Source organism: Rhizomucor pusillus (assembly GCF_041956525.1).
Source record: "Rhizomucor pusillus strain CBS 183.67 unplaced genomic scaffold VTP01scaffold_3, whole genome shotgun sequence".
NCBI lineage: Eukaryota > Fungi > Mucoromycota > Mucoromycetes > Mucorales > Lichtheimiaceae > Rhizomucor > Rhizomucor pusillus.
The window spans coordinates 698959-713307 of record NW_027192145.1 but is presented as its reverse complement, the minus strand read 5'-3'; the positions used below and the strand labels follow the sequence as shown (position 1 = coordinate 713307).

At 42.7% G+C, this 14349-nt stretch overlaps 5 protein-coding genes across 5 annotated transcripts; 1 reads left to right on the top strand and 4 right to left on the bottom strand.

Moving 5' to 3' along the window:
* Window positions 1–992: 992 nt before the first annotated feature.
* Window positions 993–3143, bottom strand: VTP01DRAFT_6474 (uncharacterized protein; the record flags this gene model as incomplete). Its single annotated transcript, XM_069385379.1, has 9 exons — window positions 993–1117; window positions 1185–1491; window positions 1575–1694; window positions 1766–1852; window positions 1924–2243; window positions 2310–2466; window positions 2537–2652; window positions 2720–2792; window positions 2862–3143. 9 exons carry the CDS (start codon window positions 3141–3143, stop codon window positions 993–995), a joined length of 1587 nt encoding a protein of 528 aa, XP_069242847.1.
* Window positions 3144–4704: 1561 nt separating this feature from the next.
* On the top strand, window positions 4705–6309 carry VTP01DRAFT_6473 (uncharacterized protein; the record flags this gene model as incomplete). The annotated part of the gene is made up of 7 exons (XM_069385378.1): window positions 4705–4890; window positions 4953–5318; window positions 5377–5424; window positions 5487–5729; window positions 5796–5942; window positions 6001–6144; window positions 6205–6309. The coding sequence occupies 7 exons, from the start codon at window positions 4705–4707 to the stop codon at window positions 6307–6309; spliced, it is 1239 nt and encodes a 412-aa protein (XP_069242846.1).
* A 140-nt stretch (window positions 6310–6449) lies between these two features.
* VTP01DRAFT_6472 (uncharacterized protein) lies at window positions 6450–7767 on the bottom strand (the record flags this gene model as incomplete). Its single annotated transcript, XM_069385377.1, has 5 exons — window positions 6450–6842; window positions 6902–7039; window positions 7104–7196; window positions 7251–7505; window positions 7570–7767. 5 exons carry the CDS (start codon window positions 7765–7767, stop codon window positions 6450–6452), a joined length of 1077 nt encoding a protein of 358 aa, XP_069242845.1.
* A 235-nt stretch (window positions 7768–8002) lies between these two features.
* On the bottom strand, window positions 8003–11807 carry VTP01DRAFT_6471 (uncharacterized protein; the record flags this gene model as incomplete). Its single annotated transcript, XM_069385376.1, has 18 exons — window positions 8003–8067; window positions 8120–8252; window positions 8514–8532; window positions 8590–8685; window positions 8743–8852; window positions 8920–8935; window positions 8992–9254; window positions 9310–9351; window positions 9407–9552; window positions 9610–9875; window positions 9931–10033; window positions 10092–10188; window positions 10243–10287; window positions 10343–10461; window positions 10515–10574; window positions 10631–10703; window positions 10758–11051; window positions 11112–11807. The coding sequence occupies 18 exons, from the start codon at window positions 11805–11807 to the stop codon at window positions 8003–8005; spliced, it is 2643 nt and encodes an 880-aa protein (XP_069242844.1).
* A 664-nt stretch (window positions 11808–12471) lies between these two features.
* Window positions 12472–13533, bottom strand: VTP01DRAFT_6470 (uncharacterized protein; the record flags this gene model as incomplete). Its single annotated transcript, XM_069385375.1, has 1 exon — window positions 12472–13533. The coding sequence occupies one exon, from the start codon at window positions 13531–13533 to the stop codon at window positions 12472–12474; it is 1062 nt and encodes a 353-aa protein (XP_069242843.1).
* Window positions 13534–14349: the final 816 nt, after the last annotated feature.

Here is a 14349-nt window from a genome sequence, read left to right as displayed (position 1 = left end):
GTAAACTAATAGCATGTGGCAAACTCAACGTGGAAGATGCCTCGTGCTCGTAGTCCGCAGCTCTACCCCGCCGGTTTCGACGCACGGACTTGAGATGCTGCTGCTTGCTTTCCCGGTGTTACTGACGAAAATGGGCGAAGCTGCGGAAGACTGCGGGACAATCAATTTCCATCTTACAAATCGCAGTGCTCTCCCCACACTGCGATCCATCACTTAATGGTAATTACATAAACAAGCAGCCAAGCAAGCCTCAGAAAATGCCGTGAAATAATTCGTGCAATTGTCGGACCTTGAGAAGCACGTTCGAAAACAATAAACCAATTGCCTTTGCTGGAAAATGGAAAACTTCTCGCGGTTGAATGCTAAACAATGGAATTCCACGGTCGCATGTGATACGTCAGCACGCTCCGTCATCCACAGCCCATGTACCGCGCGCCGTGTATAAACTACTTTATGCAAAAACACCTATGTTAGAGGTTTCCGAGTATTTTGTGTCTTCTCTATCGTTTCCACGATAATATTACAAACGTTATCTCGCGACGTTAAGTCCAGATTCGCGTATTCACAGTTCAGATAAGAACGGATTGTCTCGTGCATTACTGCCGCTTAGTACAAAAATATAGCACAGTAATTCAGATATAAACCGATCGCAACGCAACTTTAACAGTGATATCTCGCAGTTTCTAGAATTCGAATGACCTGTTTTTATGCGCGTTTGCAAAGATATTCAATTGCTCCTTAATCGTTGGCTTTGCTGTTTCTGCATGACGTGAGTTTTTTGCTTTCGTGAACATGTGATGTATATCTTCTCCATACAACAGTTCGCAAAATCCAAATGAGGACTAATTAAAGCGTGTTAGTTCATTTACAAATTGGAGCTGTTTGTTAGCCGCCACTTCCGAGGATCACTAAGTCGTAGAATACTCTTCACTACATTCAAATTTCCATCGATTATTTTTTCCTAGGGAAAATATTACAATTTCTCCTCACTACTAAGCAACGGAACGCTTTTTAAAAGCAATTTGAAGGTCTTTGACCATCAACAGTCCAATGCCTCTGCTCATTAGTCTATCCTTGTGGATAGAGTCCTCAGGCAAGGTCCACTCATATTTCCTGACTACACATGTAAATGTCAGTGCATCGTTCTTGTTTGTTTGATCCAATGTTCGCATTAAGAAACTTACGTAGCAAAGGCAAAAGCACAGACTGTTCCACCAGACTGAAATTCATGCCAAGACATTGACGCGAGCCATTCCCAAAAGGAACCCAGAAATAGCCATCGCTAGCCGATTTCTCGGATGCCTCTCCACCGTCCGCAAACCGATCAGGATTGAAAACATCAGGGTCCTTCCAAAAACGTGGATTGTGATGGGTCTCGTAAACATCTATACCGAGTTTTGTGCCTTTTGGGATAAAGACGCCGTTAAGCTCGGTGTCTTTGGCTGCAACTCGGAGTAGACTGCTTCCAATGGGAGGCATTATCCGCAGTGTCTAGGTTAGAGAGGAGCAAACGGAAACAGGATCATATCAGTGTATGCAGTTTAGAGTTATCTATCATCCTTTTTGCTTCGAACCTCTTTAATTATACAAGTAATGTATTTCATTGATTTGACTTGCTCTAACGTAGGCATGACATCGTCCGAGTAATCACCCAAGACAGACAGAGCTTCTTGCCTCGCCTTTTCTTGAATATCCTAGACACGAAAAAAAACCGGTGTAATTATACACAGATGTGGCAGTCGAAGTATTCACAGTGAGCACTTGCTGGGTTTTTCGCCAGATAATATGCAGCGAATGCCAATGCGCTTGATGTGGTGTCATGGCCTGCAACAAAGAAAACACAAAGATCACTCTAACATAGTATCCAGAAGCGTTTAGTGCCCAATGCTTGCTTTTACAACATTAGTCTGCTAAGCGGCATACCTTGAGCTGCTCATTAGTCAGACCGCCTTCACCCCTATCCTCGTTCTCGATCATAAGAGTCAACAAATCCTTCTCATGGTCCTTCTCTGGAGATCTATGATTCTTGAGGAGTTGACGTTTGTGTTCAATCACAGTATCCAGCATCTGTAAAAATGCGCTCAGATCGTCGTGGGCTTTCTTTCGTCCAGGGAACAACCACAAGAAACGTCGTTCCAAGATAGGAAACATCAAATACAATGGATTTGCAATTTGTCTCATGAATCCATTGTACCTGAGAACCCATTCGCTATTAGCATCATCGATAGCATGAAAATTAAAGCCTGAAAAGTTTTTCGTCATTTTTAATGGTAAGGCCAACAAAGAACATATCTCAGTGTCATGTTTACCAAAAGCAGCCAACCCGATGGCGTCGAGGGTAAGGCGTGTCATCAAGTTGCTAAAGTCTACCGTCTTGCCCATTCCATCCATGATCTTGAGCGTCTTATTTGCCAAAAATCCAAACAGTTCGACCGGCGTCGATCGATGAAATGCTGGATTTGCGATCTTGTTTTTAGGTTAGACCCTGAGCTGCAAAACCATGCGGCAGCCAAGCTGCAGTGACTCTCAGCTCTACCTTACGATGCATCTTCCATTCCTCCCCATTTGTCATAAGGATGTTTGGACCTAATAGCAGTCGATGGAGAAGCGTTCCTACTACCCTGCTTGGAGGAACGTTCTTTGGAAAGATATCTAAAAGATGAAAAGCATCGTTTTTAGAATTAAGTTGGTATCTGTCACACAAAAACATGGGAGTTACCTGTATTGAGCAGAAGTTTCTTGATTGCTACTGGATCTTGAATACGGACAGTCCAGCCACCTCGCTCGCTACGCTTGAAATATATAGAATGTTAATATACATGGACTATTACGATTGAAGGCAGCTGGAACACAGTTGATACCAAGTATAGTCCATTCGGAGCATTGAGTCCAGCAGGTATGGTCACCTCCTCGGCGAACACCCCGATGGGCTTTCCAGCAAATATATCTCGAAGCAGACGAATATTGTCTATTGTGGGAATATGTCGAAGAGATTTGGGCGGTACTGTTATTTTGCGGTAGACACGGTACACCACTGCAAGCAACACAACAGCGGTGATAGATATTGCTCGAATCCTGGTACTTCGGTTCCTCCAAACTGTTGGTAGAATTTTTTCTTGGTACAGTTCAGACAGGAAATCCATTTAGGTATCGATATGTAGAAAGGAACAAAGAAGAAAGAAAGCAACAAAAAAGAGTTAAATTAAGTTTAAATGAGGGTCCTGCATCCCATGATCCTGAAGGCGCAAAGATGAGGCTTAGGAAAGAACGAGCGAAAATGTGATGCGGAATCTAATATCGTGTAACTTAACAAAAACAACAAAGTCTTATACAAGTCAAATATAATTGTAACAAGTTACTGCAGTTCACAAAAATGTAAAAGCTGTGGAAAGGCACATTATTTATTGTGGTTCATTTTCTGTATAGGTTATTTCCCAAAGCATCCACAGAAGTGATGGGAACACCTCATAGCAATTCGGCCCGATTTTTTTTAACGCCGATTTATGCAAATGTTATCGATGTTATGAAGGTTTCCCCCGCACAGGGTCGTTTCCGTTACAAACGTAGACGTTCGTGCTAAGGCCCTCGTATACTCCCACCCAAATGCTTCTAACAGATGTACACTGATAGCCATTTTACAACATCTAAGAAAACATTAATAAGATAATAAAGAAATCGACTTACGGAGCTAGTACAACCCATTCGTCACAGGAAGATTACAAAAAAAGGCTCTTCTTTATATGAGAGCTCGCGATAAATACATAGATAAGGACAAGTCACATGCATGTGAATTGGAAAAGGTCCCGACGACGCACAGTGATTTAGAACTTCTAAAAATCACATCCACGGTTCAAAAGCCTCTCTGAAACATATTGGCTCCAAAAACACGCAGGATCGAGTAATCTTGCAGTAATTACGAATTATTGCTCGCTCTTAGAGCTGAACAGTGGTTGGTAGCAAGGAAATCAATAAATTAGGCAATGCCATGAATCTAGCTTGACAACCCAAGTCCTACTGACTGCCAAAAATGGTAATTATCTCTGTAATTAGATCACAGAATCTAAACAGCAGTATCGATGGTACTGTCGCGGATTCCTAGACCGCTACATACCTAAGAAATGCAGTGATAGACCAGAGTCACGACAGCTTACGTCGGTTTAGAATATAGCAAATGTGCCTTGCAAAATAGATCGTGTAAGTCAATAGCCCTCATACGTTGTGAAAGCAAGCAAGGCTGAATGAAATTAGACACTATAGCATTTACGCTATGAAATTGAATTGCAAATCGAAACAGCTCCTTGATATGTGTTTAATATTCAAGAGAGCATTCCTATACTGTTCTGCAGTACGCTACGCTGAAGCGCTAAATGGTTTTGCCGGGAGCATCCCCCGGGCGAGGTTTCTCAGCAGAGAAAAATTCGCCAAGTGCTGACGAATCCGTGCGTCAATGCTCGTCAACGGTAGTCAGCACTGGTTTCAAAAAAACCCCAGCGGCGAAATCGGGTCTGCCATTTCCGTAATTATTTCTTTTCCTATCCAACACACTTAAATATGATAAAAATGCATGCATACATGCGGCAACCTGTCCTTAAACTCTCAAGAATCACGACGCGTGAAACAATGATTTGTAGTCGATCCATCAGCACCACCGTTCCGCGAAGCCAAACCGTAGTACAGAGCTTGACAGTTTCCGAACTGTACAGAATGCTGCGGGAGGAGCATTTCAATGATCCATTTCGCAAGAATTTGCGCTTGATTGATGCTCGCGAGCGTCATGAGATAGAGTCCTTTGGAAGAATTGAATCGGCTGTCAATTTACCGTATGGTCTATTTAAGAACAAGGATCCTATTTTTTCTGCAGCTTTAGGAGATTTCGACAAGGATGCAAAGGTCAGAAAGACTGTGGAAACAAACCATGACGCCAATTTTCTCACAGGTCACCCCATTTTTAGACAGTGATTCATTGTATGTCTGGTCGCCGCAGCGAGATGGTAGCACAGCATGCGATCGAGTTAGGATTCAAGAATGTGTATAGTCTCGTCGGTGGATTCAAGGAATGGCAAGCTGAAAAACTTCCTGTTCTACCCTATGAGAATAATCATTCTCCTTGGGTACATACTATTTTCGAAAAGGAGACTGAGACTGCCCAGTACATTGTCACCGATGTTGAGACGAAGGAGGCATATATTATTGATCCCGTACTGGATTATGACCCGTTTTCTGCGACCGTTCGCCCGAGCTCAGCAAAGAAAATTATCGAGTTTGTCACAAAGTATGGCTTGAATGTTACCAAGATCATTGATACTCACGTGCATGCGGTGAGTTAACATTCGCCGATGTTTAAATAATCATTTGCTAATTTGGTAATTACTTCAGGATCATTTAACAGCTGCGATCTATTTAAAAGAAAACCTGCCCTCCAAGGTAACGGAATGAAAATCACTTGCTTCTTTTTCTTTTCTTCTCTTGCTAATGGAATTTTATAGCCTCAATTCTGGATCGGTGATAACGTCAAGTTAGTACAACAAGTTTTCAGAGATAGATACAATTTACCTGAAGATCAACTTCCTGCGACCGGGGAGCAGTTTGATCACCTTGTTGAAGAAGGCGATACTTGGATGCTCGGTGACAATATCCACTGCAGCGTCCTCGGTACTCCCGGTCACACTCCAGCTTGCATGTCTTACCGGATAGGCGATGCTGCTTTTGTCGGCGATACTCTTTTTATGGTAAATTTAAACAGTTTCCTCGGATGAGGAGTCATTCCAAAGCTAATGCTGTTCATAAAAATTTAGCCTGATATTGGTACAGCGCGTTGCGATTTTCCTGGCGGAAGTGCAGAGCAGATGTACAAAAGCGTTCAGAAGATGTACCAAAGTTGGCCAAACGATACAAGAATTTTTGTGGGACACGACTATCCCCCTACAACATCCGATAGATCAGTAAGTCGGTCGACCTGATGCTTATTTTATCACGTTTATTCATCGGTTTATCCTATAGTATGAGGTAGTGACGACCCTCGCAGCACACAAAGAGTCCAACAAAATGATAAACAAGAGTGTGCCCATGGACAAGTACATTGCATTGCGAAAGGAGCGTGACTCGAAGCTAAAGCCTCCTCGGTACATTCATCCGTCACTTCAGGTAAAATTCCAAATTGGAAACTGTAATATAAGCTCCAGTTAACATATCGATATGCGATAGACAAATCTTCGAGGTGGAAATTTGCCCAAAGCTGAAAAGTCAAGGAAAGGCGAGATCCTGAAAGATCGCTTCTTCAAGATACCCGTCCGTTGGCAAAATGACTAATCTTTGTGCTTTTGTCAAGTTCCAATAAACGACAATGTTAAACAACAGGGTGTTGCCCTTGGTGCTCGATACTTGCAACAATGAGTCTATTTCATGTGATGTTCGATCGAGGCAATGCTAAAGGCTTTTTATTATGGAAGCTATGCTTCTTTGATGTCTTCTACTAGTCCCTCCATCTTCTCCTTGGCTTTTGTCTTCAAGTCGCTTAGAGACTTGTCTGCATCGAGCTCGTCAGATAGATTTTGTGCCGCCTCGCTTTCTCTAGTTCGTCTATCGCGTTCCTCCCACATTTTAGGTACTTTGACCTTTACAAACATGGGGTACACTAGTTTGTCGATATATACATTGCGTAGTTTTGTGGTAATTAGTTCTGTCAGTTTTGGAAGGTCTTCTAGCTTTGTTCTCGATCCGATGAGTGATCGAACATTGAAGTCGAGTGTGAAATCCGAATATGACGAGATTGCAATGTATCGTTCCAGCGGTTTATCGGGTTTCGTGGTCGTCTCGGGTGGGTTGATGAGCTCAATAGTCAGCTATAGGGGATTATCAAATTATCAGCTAGCGGTCACTTTCTTTGGCTCTAGAAGCTTACAGTCCCTGAAAACCGGACGACAGACAGAGTCAGCGATACAGGCAACGCTGCAAATGCCTGTCGTGGCCAATTGAGGATTATTTGCGTCTGGATACCCAGAGTAACCTGATCGTTATACTCAAAATCAATCTCTGCCCTCTACAACGCAAAGTGTCAGCACAATTCTTTTGCTTCCATCAACATTTTTGGGAACAGCGATTACCATAGATCCTAGATCGTCAGATGGCCTTATCCGAGCTCTGCTGAAAATAGGGAATTCTTCACCGAGATTCAATTCTGTCACGCGTATCGCACCCTGCAATTTCATCTTAGTCCCAGTCAAGTTACTTCGATATGATTGCTTGCATACCACAAAACTAGGTCGCACGCCTCCATTGAGAACTTCATCAACTGCGAGGATTAGCCGGTTATTTACAGTCGCGTCTTCGCGATATTGCATTAATGCTTGCGCTAAGAGCACATTGAGCCAGTCGGTACTTTCTGGCGGATGGTGTATAACGTCATAGTAAGTTTTTGAAGTAATATATGCTGTAGGTTGCTGAGCAGCAGCCGCTGCGTTCGCTTTAGACGGGGGTGCGTTGGAAAGTCGTGACGGAATGTACCTCTACCAGGGTGAATTTGAAATGAGAAGCTCAAAGTATAGTTGAAGCCGAGCTACACGATAGTACCCGTTTCACTTTTTTGACGTCTTCCATAAGTAGATATCGAAGCGCTAGAGCAATCACCAGCATAACAGACAGTTGACCCAGCAGGAATCCCTTAAGGAACGACGTCGCACTGCCGTACCGACATGATTGAGCAGCAAGCTCTCCTTTGAGGTACTCTAGCACTTGGGGAGACAGCGTTGCATACTCGACGTCTTGCATGTGTCTGCTCAAATTGTCGTTTCGCGACTGTGCTTGTGCTTTGGAAAGGTGGCGGAGAACGCGGATTATTGCACACAATCCAGACAGAACATTTACAAATAGTAAATTCAGTTGATTCTGCGAAAATGCCACACGCACGAATGTGTATTAGCTTCTTTCAGATATGCAAATAGTAGATATGATATAGCAACCAGATTAGGTAGAGCAGACAGTAATAACGATTCCTTATCCAGCATCACATGACGAACAGGAAACGAAGATCCTCCACACTTAATCTGTCCAAAGCAGAAGTATCACGGTCTAATGACAAATGTCAGCAAATGCATAGATGCGTCTAATAGACTTGACATACCAACTGTGCTTTCCACCAATGCAGTCTTTTTCTCCTGCAACTGCACAATACGACTTTCAATACTGTTTTCAATAATCAATCTGGTTATCTTGACAGGTCTATGCTGTCCAAGACGATGAATGCGATCCATTGCCTAGCAGAGCATCAATTAATATATCTCGATACTATAGTCTCAATGTTATATTTATAATAGAGCATACCTGGACTGTTTGTCAAGGATGAAGGTTAGCATGAAGCAAAAAAGTTAGTAAAGACATTAGATAGATAGGTATTTCTTTCTTTCGAAACTTACGTTCAGCAGCCTTCATCAATGGGCAAGAAAGTCAAGATGCCATACCAAAATCAGTAAACAATAAATATCATTGCATGATTACATGCAATCTTATCTACTTACAGGATTCCACCAAGGATCGCTGTAATGTATGCAGTTAGTTCGAGCGCATCTACGTTCCATTTTCTTATCCACGTACCAAATGAAGACGCGACTAGCCTCCGTCAAATTAAGAGCGACACCACCAGCCTTGAGACTGATAAGGAAAACGGTACATGAAGGATTGGTCATAAAGCTTGACCATATATTGTCAGATACCGCCTATAAAAAGATTCGACGCCTGTACACTTACTGCTTAATAGCTGCATCTCTTTGCTGAGGAGACATCGTGCCATCCAATCTGATGCACTCGAAACCAGCGCGCGACAACCGCCAGTAGACCAAATCGAGGAAATTGACGAACTATCACAAACCTGTCAACCATTGCATTCTCTCAAAAAAATCAGGAAATCGAGAGCGTAAGACAAACCTGTGAAAAAACAATGCTGCAAAATACCCAGTCAGCCCATTTAGACTACAAGCTCTTGATGTAAGGACGTACCTTTTCAGTGTTCTGTCTTCTGTCCTCAGTTTCGTAAGTTCCTCCACCAGAGCTTCGATCTTTGTAGAGCTACGCCAGTTCTCCATATTGATACGGTTTACAATACTGGTCCTCGAGAAAGCAGTGTGGGTACCGCCCTGATCGTCAAACTCCAATGCAGGCTGCGATAAGTCAACAGAAAGAATGGCAAAGCAGGCTGGACAACGCAAAGCGTCAGATGATTGTTCAATAGCATCAAAGCTTTGGAGATACTGAGTGCAGCACTTTATAAGCCAGTTAGCAAATGACGTTACTCGATTAAACATTATAGCTACATACCTCTCTGCAAAAAACATGACGACACGCAGCAGCGATGGCATCCTATTAATGCGTGAGAACGGTGAAATGTAAGATACAATGCATATTATATCCTTACCTCTGGAGGTTCGCTACATAGCATGCATACTAGTTGTTTATCACCAGATTTTTTCTCCTTTCTTGTTACTAAGTCCGGATGGTTTGCGCTTTGTCTCATTTTCATCAATAGTTCAAAGATATTCGCGTAATTGTTCAACACAGTGCCTAAATTCAAATGTCAGGACTTCGTTTTTATCGCACAAAAGGTTTAGTAAACCTCACCTTGTTCCACATAAGTATTGAACTGGCGAGCAGAATCGGTATACAACGATCTGTATACGTCTTCTTCTTCTTCACTGAAGATGTCCCGCCGTACAACTACAGTCCGAGGTGGCAATCCCAGATCGTCAGCGCATTGTAATTTGGTCCTTCGAAGCATTATTTTGTCAAGCAATTTTCCTAGTTTCTCCATAGCAACTCGTCCTTCGCCGACATAGCCATGATTTTGAATAGGCTTGAGAACTTCATTGTTCCACCAGCAAGTGTGGCTTCATAACAAGTCAGTGTGTTTAATATGAATGCTCGATTCCTATAAAGACTTACTCCATGGGTTTATGACCACAATAGTCACAACCTTTCTTGTCAGTGAACATCCAGTTGATACTCTTGCAAGGACATTTTTTACAGTAATAGTATGCGAAGGGATCTACAAATCGCAGATCAATAAACCATGTGTATATATCACACACTTTAGCGTTTATTACCTGCTTGCATGAAACGGATAAGGGAATACAATTCACCTACACGGTTTTGAAGTGGTGTTCCTGTCAAAGACCACTTGTATTTTCCCTCAAGGTTGAACTATATCAAAAGTAAGTCCGAATAAAATGGGCAGACCTTATTTAAAGTACATACCACTGCGCGTGCAGTATTACAAGATCGATCCTTGATGTTATGCGCCTGAAATGCGAGTTAGATCTCAAGGTTTGCGTCATCCGGGCTTTGGTACACAAACCTCGTCCAATATGATACGATGCCAGTCGATCTGGTGGAGCGGCGACTTTTCTTTGACTATTATTTGCTTTCGTTTGACACCGTATTCCTGTTTTCTGAAGCAGCTTTCTATAATCGAATCTAAAAATAGCGTTTCAGCATCAAGCAAAAACGATCTCTATTTCTACACCTACAGGTTGTCAGAACCACATCGTATTTCTTGAGGTCCGAGATGTGTTCCGTTCGCTTAGCACCTTTCATAGTAATTTGAATCACTGCTTATTGTAAACATGATGTCTTTGTCGCTTACCATGAAAAAGATATGTTTTCAAATAATTATCAGTATGCTTTTCGATCTCGTTTTTCCATTGCATAATAGCAACCTGGATCGATTTTATGAGTATTTCTTCATTTTGCGAACATACATAAAACTTTACCGTGGGTGCGATCACTAGATTCGGCTTTCCACTTTCGCTCAATAACAATGAAATCGTCTGAATTGTCTTGCCCATGCCCATTTCATCGGCCAAGATACCGCCTCGAAAATCGTTTTGTTTCTCTTGTTGCAACATCCATCCAACACCAGATTTTTGAAATGGAAGAAGGGGTAGAGTAAGAACTGTTGGTTGTTCAATAGGCACGACAGGTGCACCAGCTGCTGCATCCAGCTCATCCCAAACAGTTCTGAGTTCTGGATGATGCTCAAGAAGTTGCTCATTGGTTCGTTTGGCCTATAAAGCCGTAGATAAGCTGTCAATGTTCTGTGGTATAAAGTTCTTCATAATACTTACCCATGATGCGCTCGAATGGTAACCTCGATTATGTACGCGTCTTCGACGAACGCGTCTTTGGACTCGGATAGCTGTATCTTCCTCAGTTTCATCTCCTGAGTTCAAAGCATCCACATCCAGCACTTCCGACGCATTATCGTTAGTGGCGACCGCTTCGTCTCCGCGAATACCGTCAACTTGAGTGTCGCTGCCAGTGTCCACGTCAGCCATCTCCGGTGTGTCCGAAGTTACGTAGTCTGAATCAGTGGCTGGAGAAGTTGAAATACTCTCACTGTGAGACTCGAAGTCGGCATATTCCAAAGAGTCTCGATTCAAAGTCTTTACAGCTTGCTCCGAGTCTTCCGATATAGTCGTCACTGTTGGCGTAGACGTTCCAGACGTCCCTGCCGCAGCAGTGTGATCACTGGACAGATCGTCATAAAGCGCAGCTCTCCTTACACGTTTGGTAGGAGCAGGACTGCTGCTTGAGCTAGATTCGGAAGAGCGATTACGACGGCGGATGCGTGGTAAGATCAATCGAAGCGGCTTGAAATCGTCGTCCTCATCGTCTTGACTCCACTCCAATGAGGCCGCTGCGCCAGATTCCGTCAATGTTGTTGACAGATCAGAGTTTGATCCATAATCTGATTGCGTTGCAGTGTCAGATTTTCGACTCGCAGGAGTTTGCGAAGCAGAGCGGCTACGAGTGGTGACCATCAGATATGACAGATGGAGAGAAGAAAAGTGTCAAGAAAGGTGACGGACTCCCAGGGCAAGGTCAAACTTTTGGGAGACCGACTGCGCAATTGGGCTCAGATCCACCCTCATTCCGTTCTTCCTATGCTTCCGTGCCTTCCACGCTTCTATAAGTATCCACTAAACAATCTCGCTCTGCTGCCTGTTTTCTTATTATTTCATTGCTTGTACAATAAAATTTAATAGTATTGAGCGTATAGACATGGGAAATTGGCGACAGGATGTTAAATTGAAACTTTTATCAACAGACTCACTTAATATGGAGAGCCACTGCAGCAAAGAAGGGAAGTAGCGAAAAGAAGAATATTGCACAAACATGATATCTCGATTATGTATAAAACCGGTGAATTATGTTCCTTTCTACTCGAATGGAAGGACCGGACCGTAGCATGAAGATCACTGACATCTTTTCACCGTATTTTATTTTCTTCTTCGTTGTAATAATAATAATAATAATAATAATAATAATAATAATAATAATAATAATAATGATGCATTTTCATTACGCATGTTTACATCGTCGATCACCTTTTCATTCCTGAATATTTACACTGAAAAGCAATGATCGCGTTCCACCCAAAAGAATTGGAAAAGGAGACAAGCCATGTACTTAGCTGCGAAGAATTTATTTGATCATCCATTTTCCAACAGTGACCTTCATTAGATTGGCCGAACGCCTCTCGTCAGCACTCCATATAAGACTATCTTCTTCCTCTAAATGCTCGCTCGGGAATCGTAGTTCGTTTTCCACTTCTTCGACGGCGAGACGGACTATACTGCGTGTCTGATCATCAAAACCGACACCATTAAGCATCATTTCTTCTACAAGCGACGACATGCCATGCACGTCACGCCATAATCGCCAGCGCATTAGCAGGATAGCATTGTAAACTTCCACGGTGCATCCATAGATATAACTCATAGTACTCCGGGATTTGGCTTGTTCGAATATAGAAAGAGCAAGATATGGATCTAGCAGTGTGAATGCGGCTTGCTGTATAGAGCGTAGAAGTAAATTGGGATAGTAGCGAGGATAGTTATCAGCTTCCATTTGATTCATAATTTGCACCACCTTTAGTAGCAGATCCGGACTTGTTTGGCATGTTACAATGGCGCTAATCTCTTTGTTCTCCTTGTCGCGCTCGGCTAGTGATAAATCGCTGGTTTGAGGGCGTTTCCAAGGTAAAATCGTCCTTGTACCTTGGGTTGTTGGGCCTTGATGTCCATAAATCGGCGCAATCATGGCTCTTGGAAGAGGATTCTTCTTTTTGTGTGGAAATCGGCTGCGCTGCACGAGTTCTAAGAGACGACGCTCAATGATAGATTCGACTCGTTTATTTCGTTTCTGCGCATATGGATCCTTCGGTTTAAAAGATTTCGTTGAATCCATGACACTGTGTAGCAATTCGCTAAGCGATTCGCCTGAGCTTGTATCTCGCTGCTGTTGCTGATTTTCTTCAGGGTATTCATTCTCTTGGCTATTCATATGTTCTGTGGCAGAAGTAGCTGCTTGTCGTTTGCTTCCATTCCGTTCAATCGGTGTATCTGCCGGTAATTGATCAAACTCCAGATTCAATTTGAGATCGTTTGCTGCAAAACGGCTGGTCTGAAGATAGCGTTGTCGACTGTAACAGCACAATGGAGTTATGAATCGAGCGCTCTTCACAGTTAAACTTCGCTGTAGCATGGTATGAAAAGCGGGGAGCATGTGGCTTTGTCTTGCGTGAAATGCTTGATAGCGAGTGTAACCTTGAATTCCTCCCTATGTAAAGGAGGGTTATCCCTGGTAATTATTCGTTAGCCGAGAGTTTCTTCTTCAAGCGCCATTTATTAGCTCTTACGTGGGAGATGACAGGATTGTATTGTTGAACTTTTGCTTGTCTGTGCAACAGAATTGCCGAACATTGCATAAAAGCGCAACCCAGCATCTACTACAGTAAGTATTTTCCGATTCAACATAATAGTCATCGTGGGAAGCCTACTCAAGGTTTTAAATACAGTCGCCAGCTAAACAAAGATGCGGATAACAGGGATTCTGGCATCAACAATGTTGAGACTCTGTAATCAGAATACAAAGTGCTGCCTTAAAGGATTTCAATGATAAGAAGAGGATAATCTTTGATAAGTGCATATATCAAATGAATGATTGAAATAATTTCAAGTTGAGAACCTGGTTCATGATACGCGGGAATATCAACTACATATACAATGCATATAGGTCCTTTATTAATTCAAAAGGACTCCAAGTTATAGGTTCCAAATCCCAAATGCCAGAGTAAGGTTAGTTGCCGTTCTTGCCGTGCAATCTGCTGTCTTCGATGGCATATTCTAGATCCATAGCTCTAACAGCCGTTTTAGAAGCCTAACGAAATTCCTCGGACGAGGATAGGAGATGGTCTTCAAACCCTGCCATGCGCGTTTCGTTGGCCATGTCATTTTTACTAGTGTAGGCCTTAATACCAGGATATAATCCGTGAAATCAATAAAGTCTATGATTGCCAAT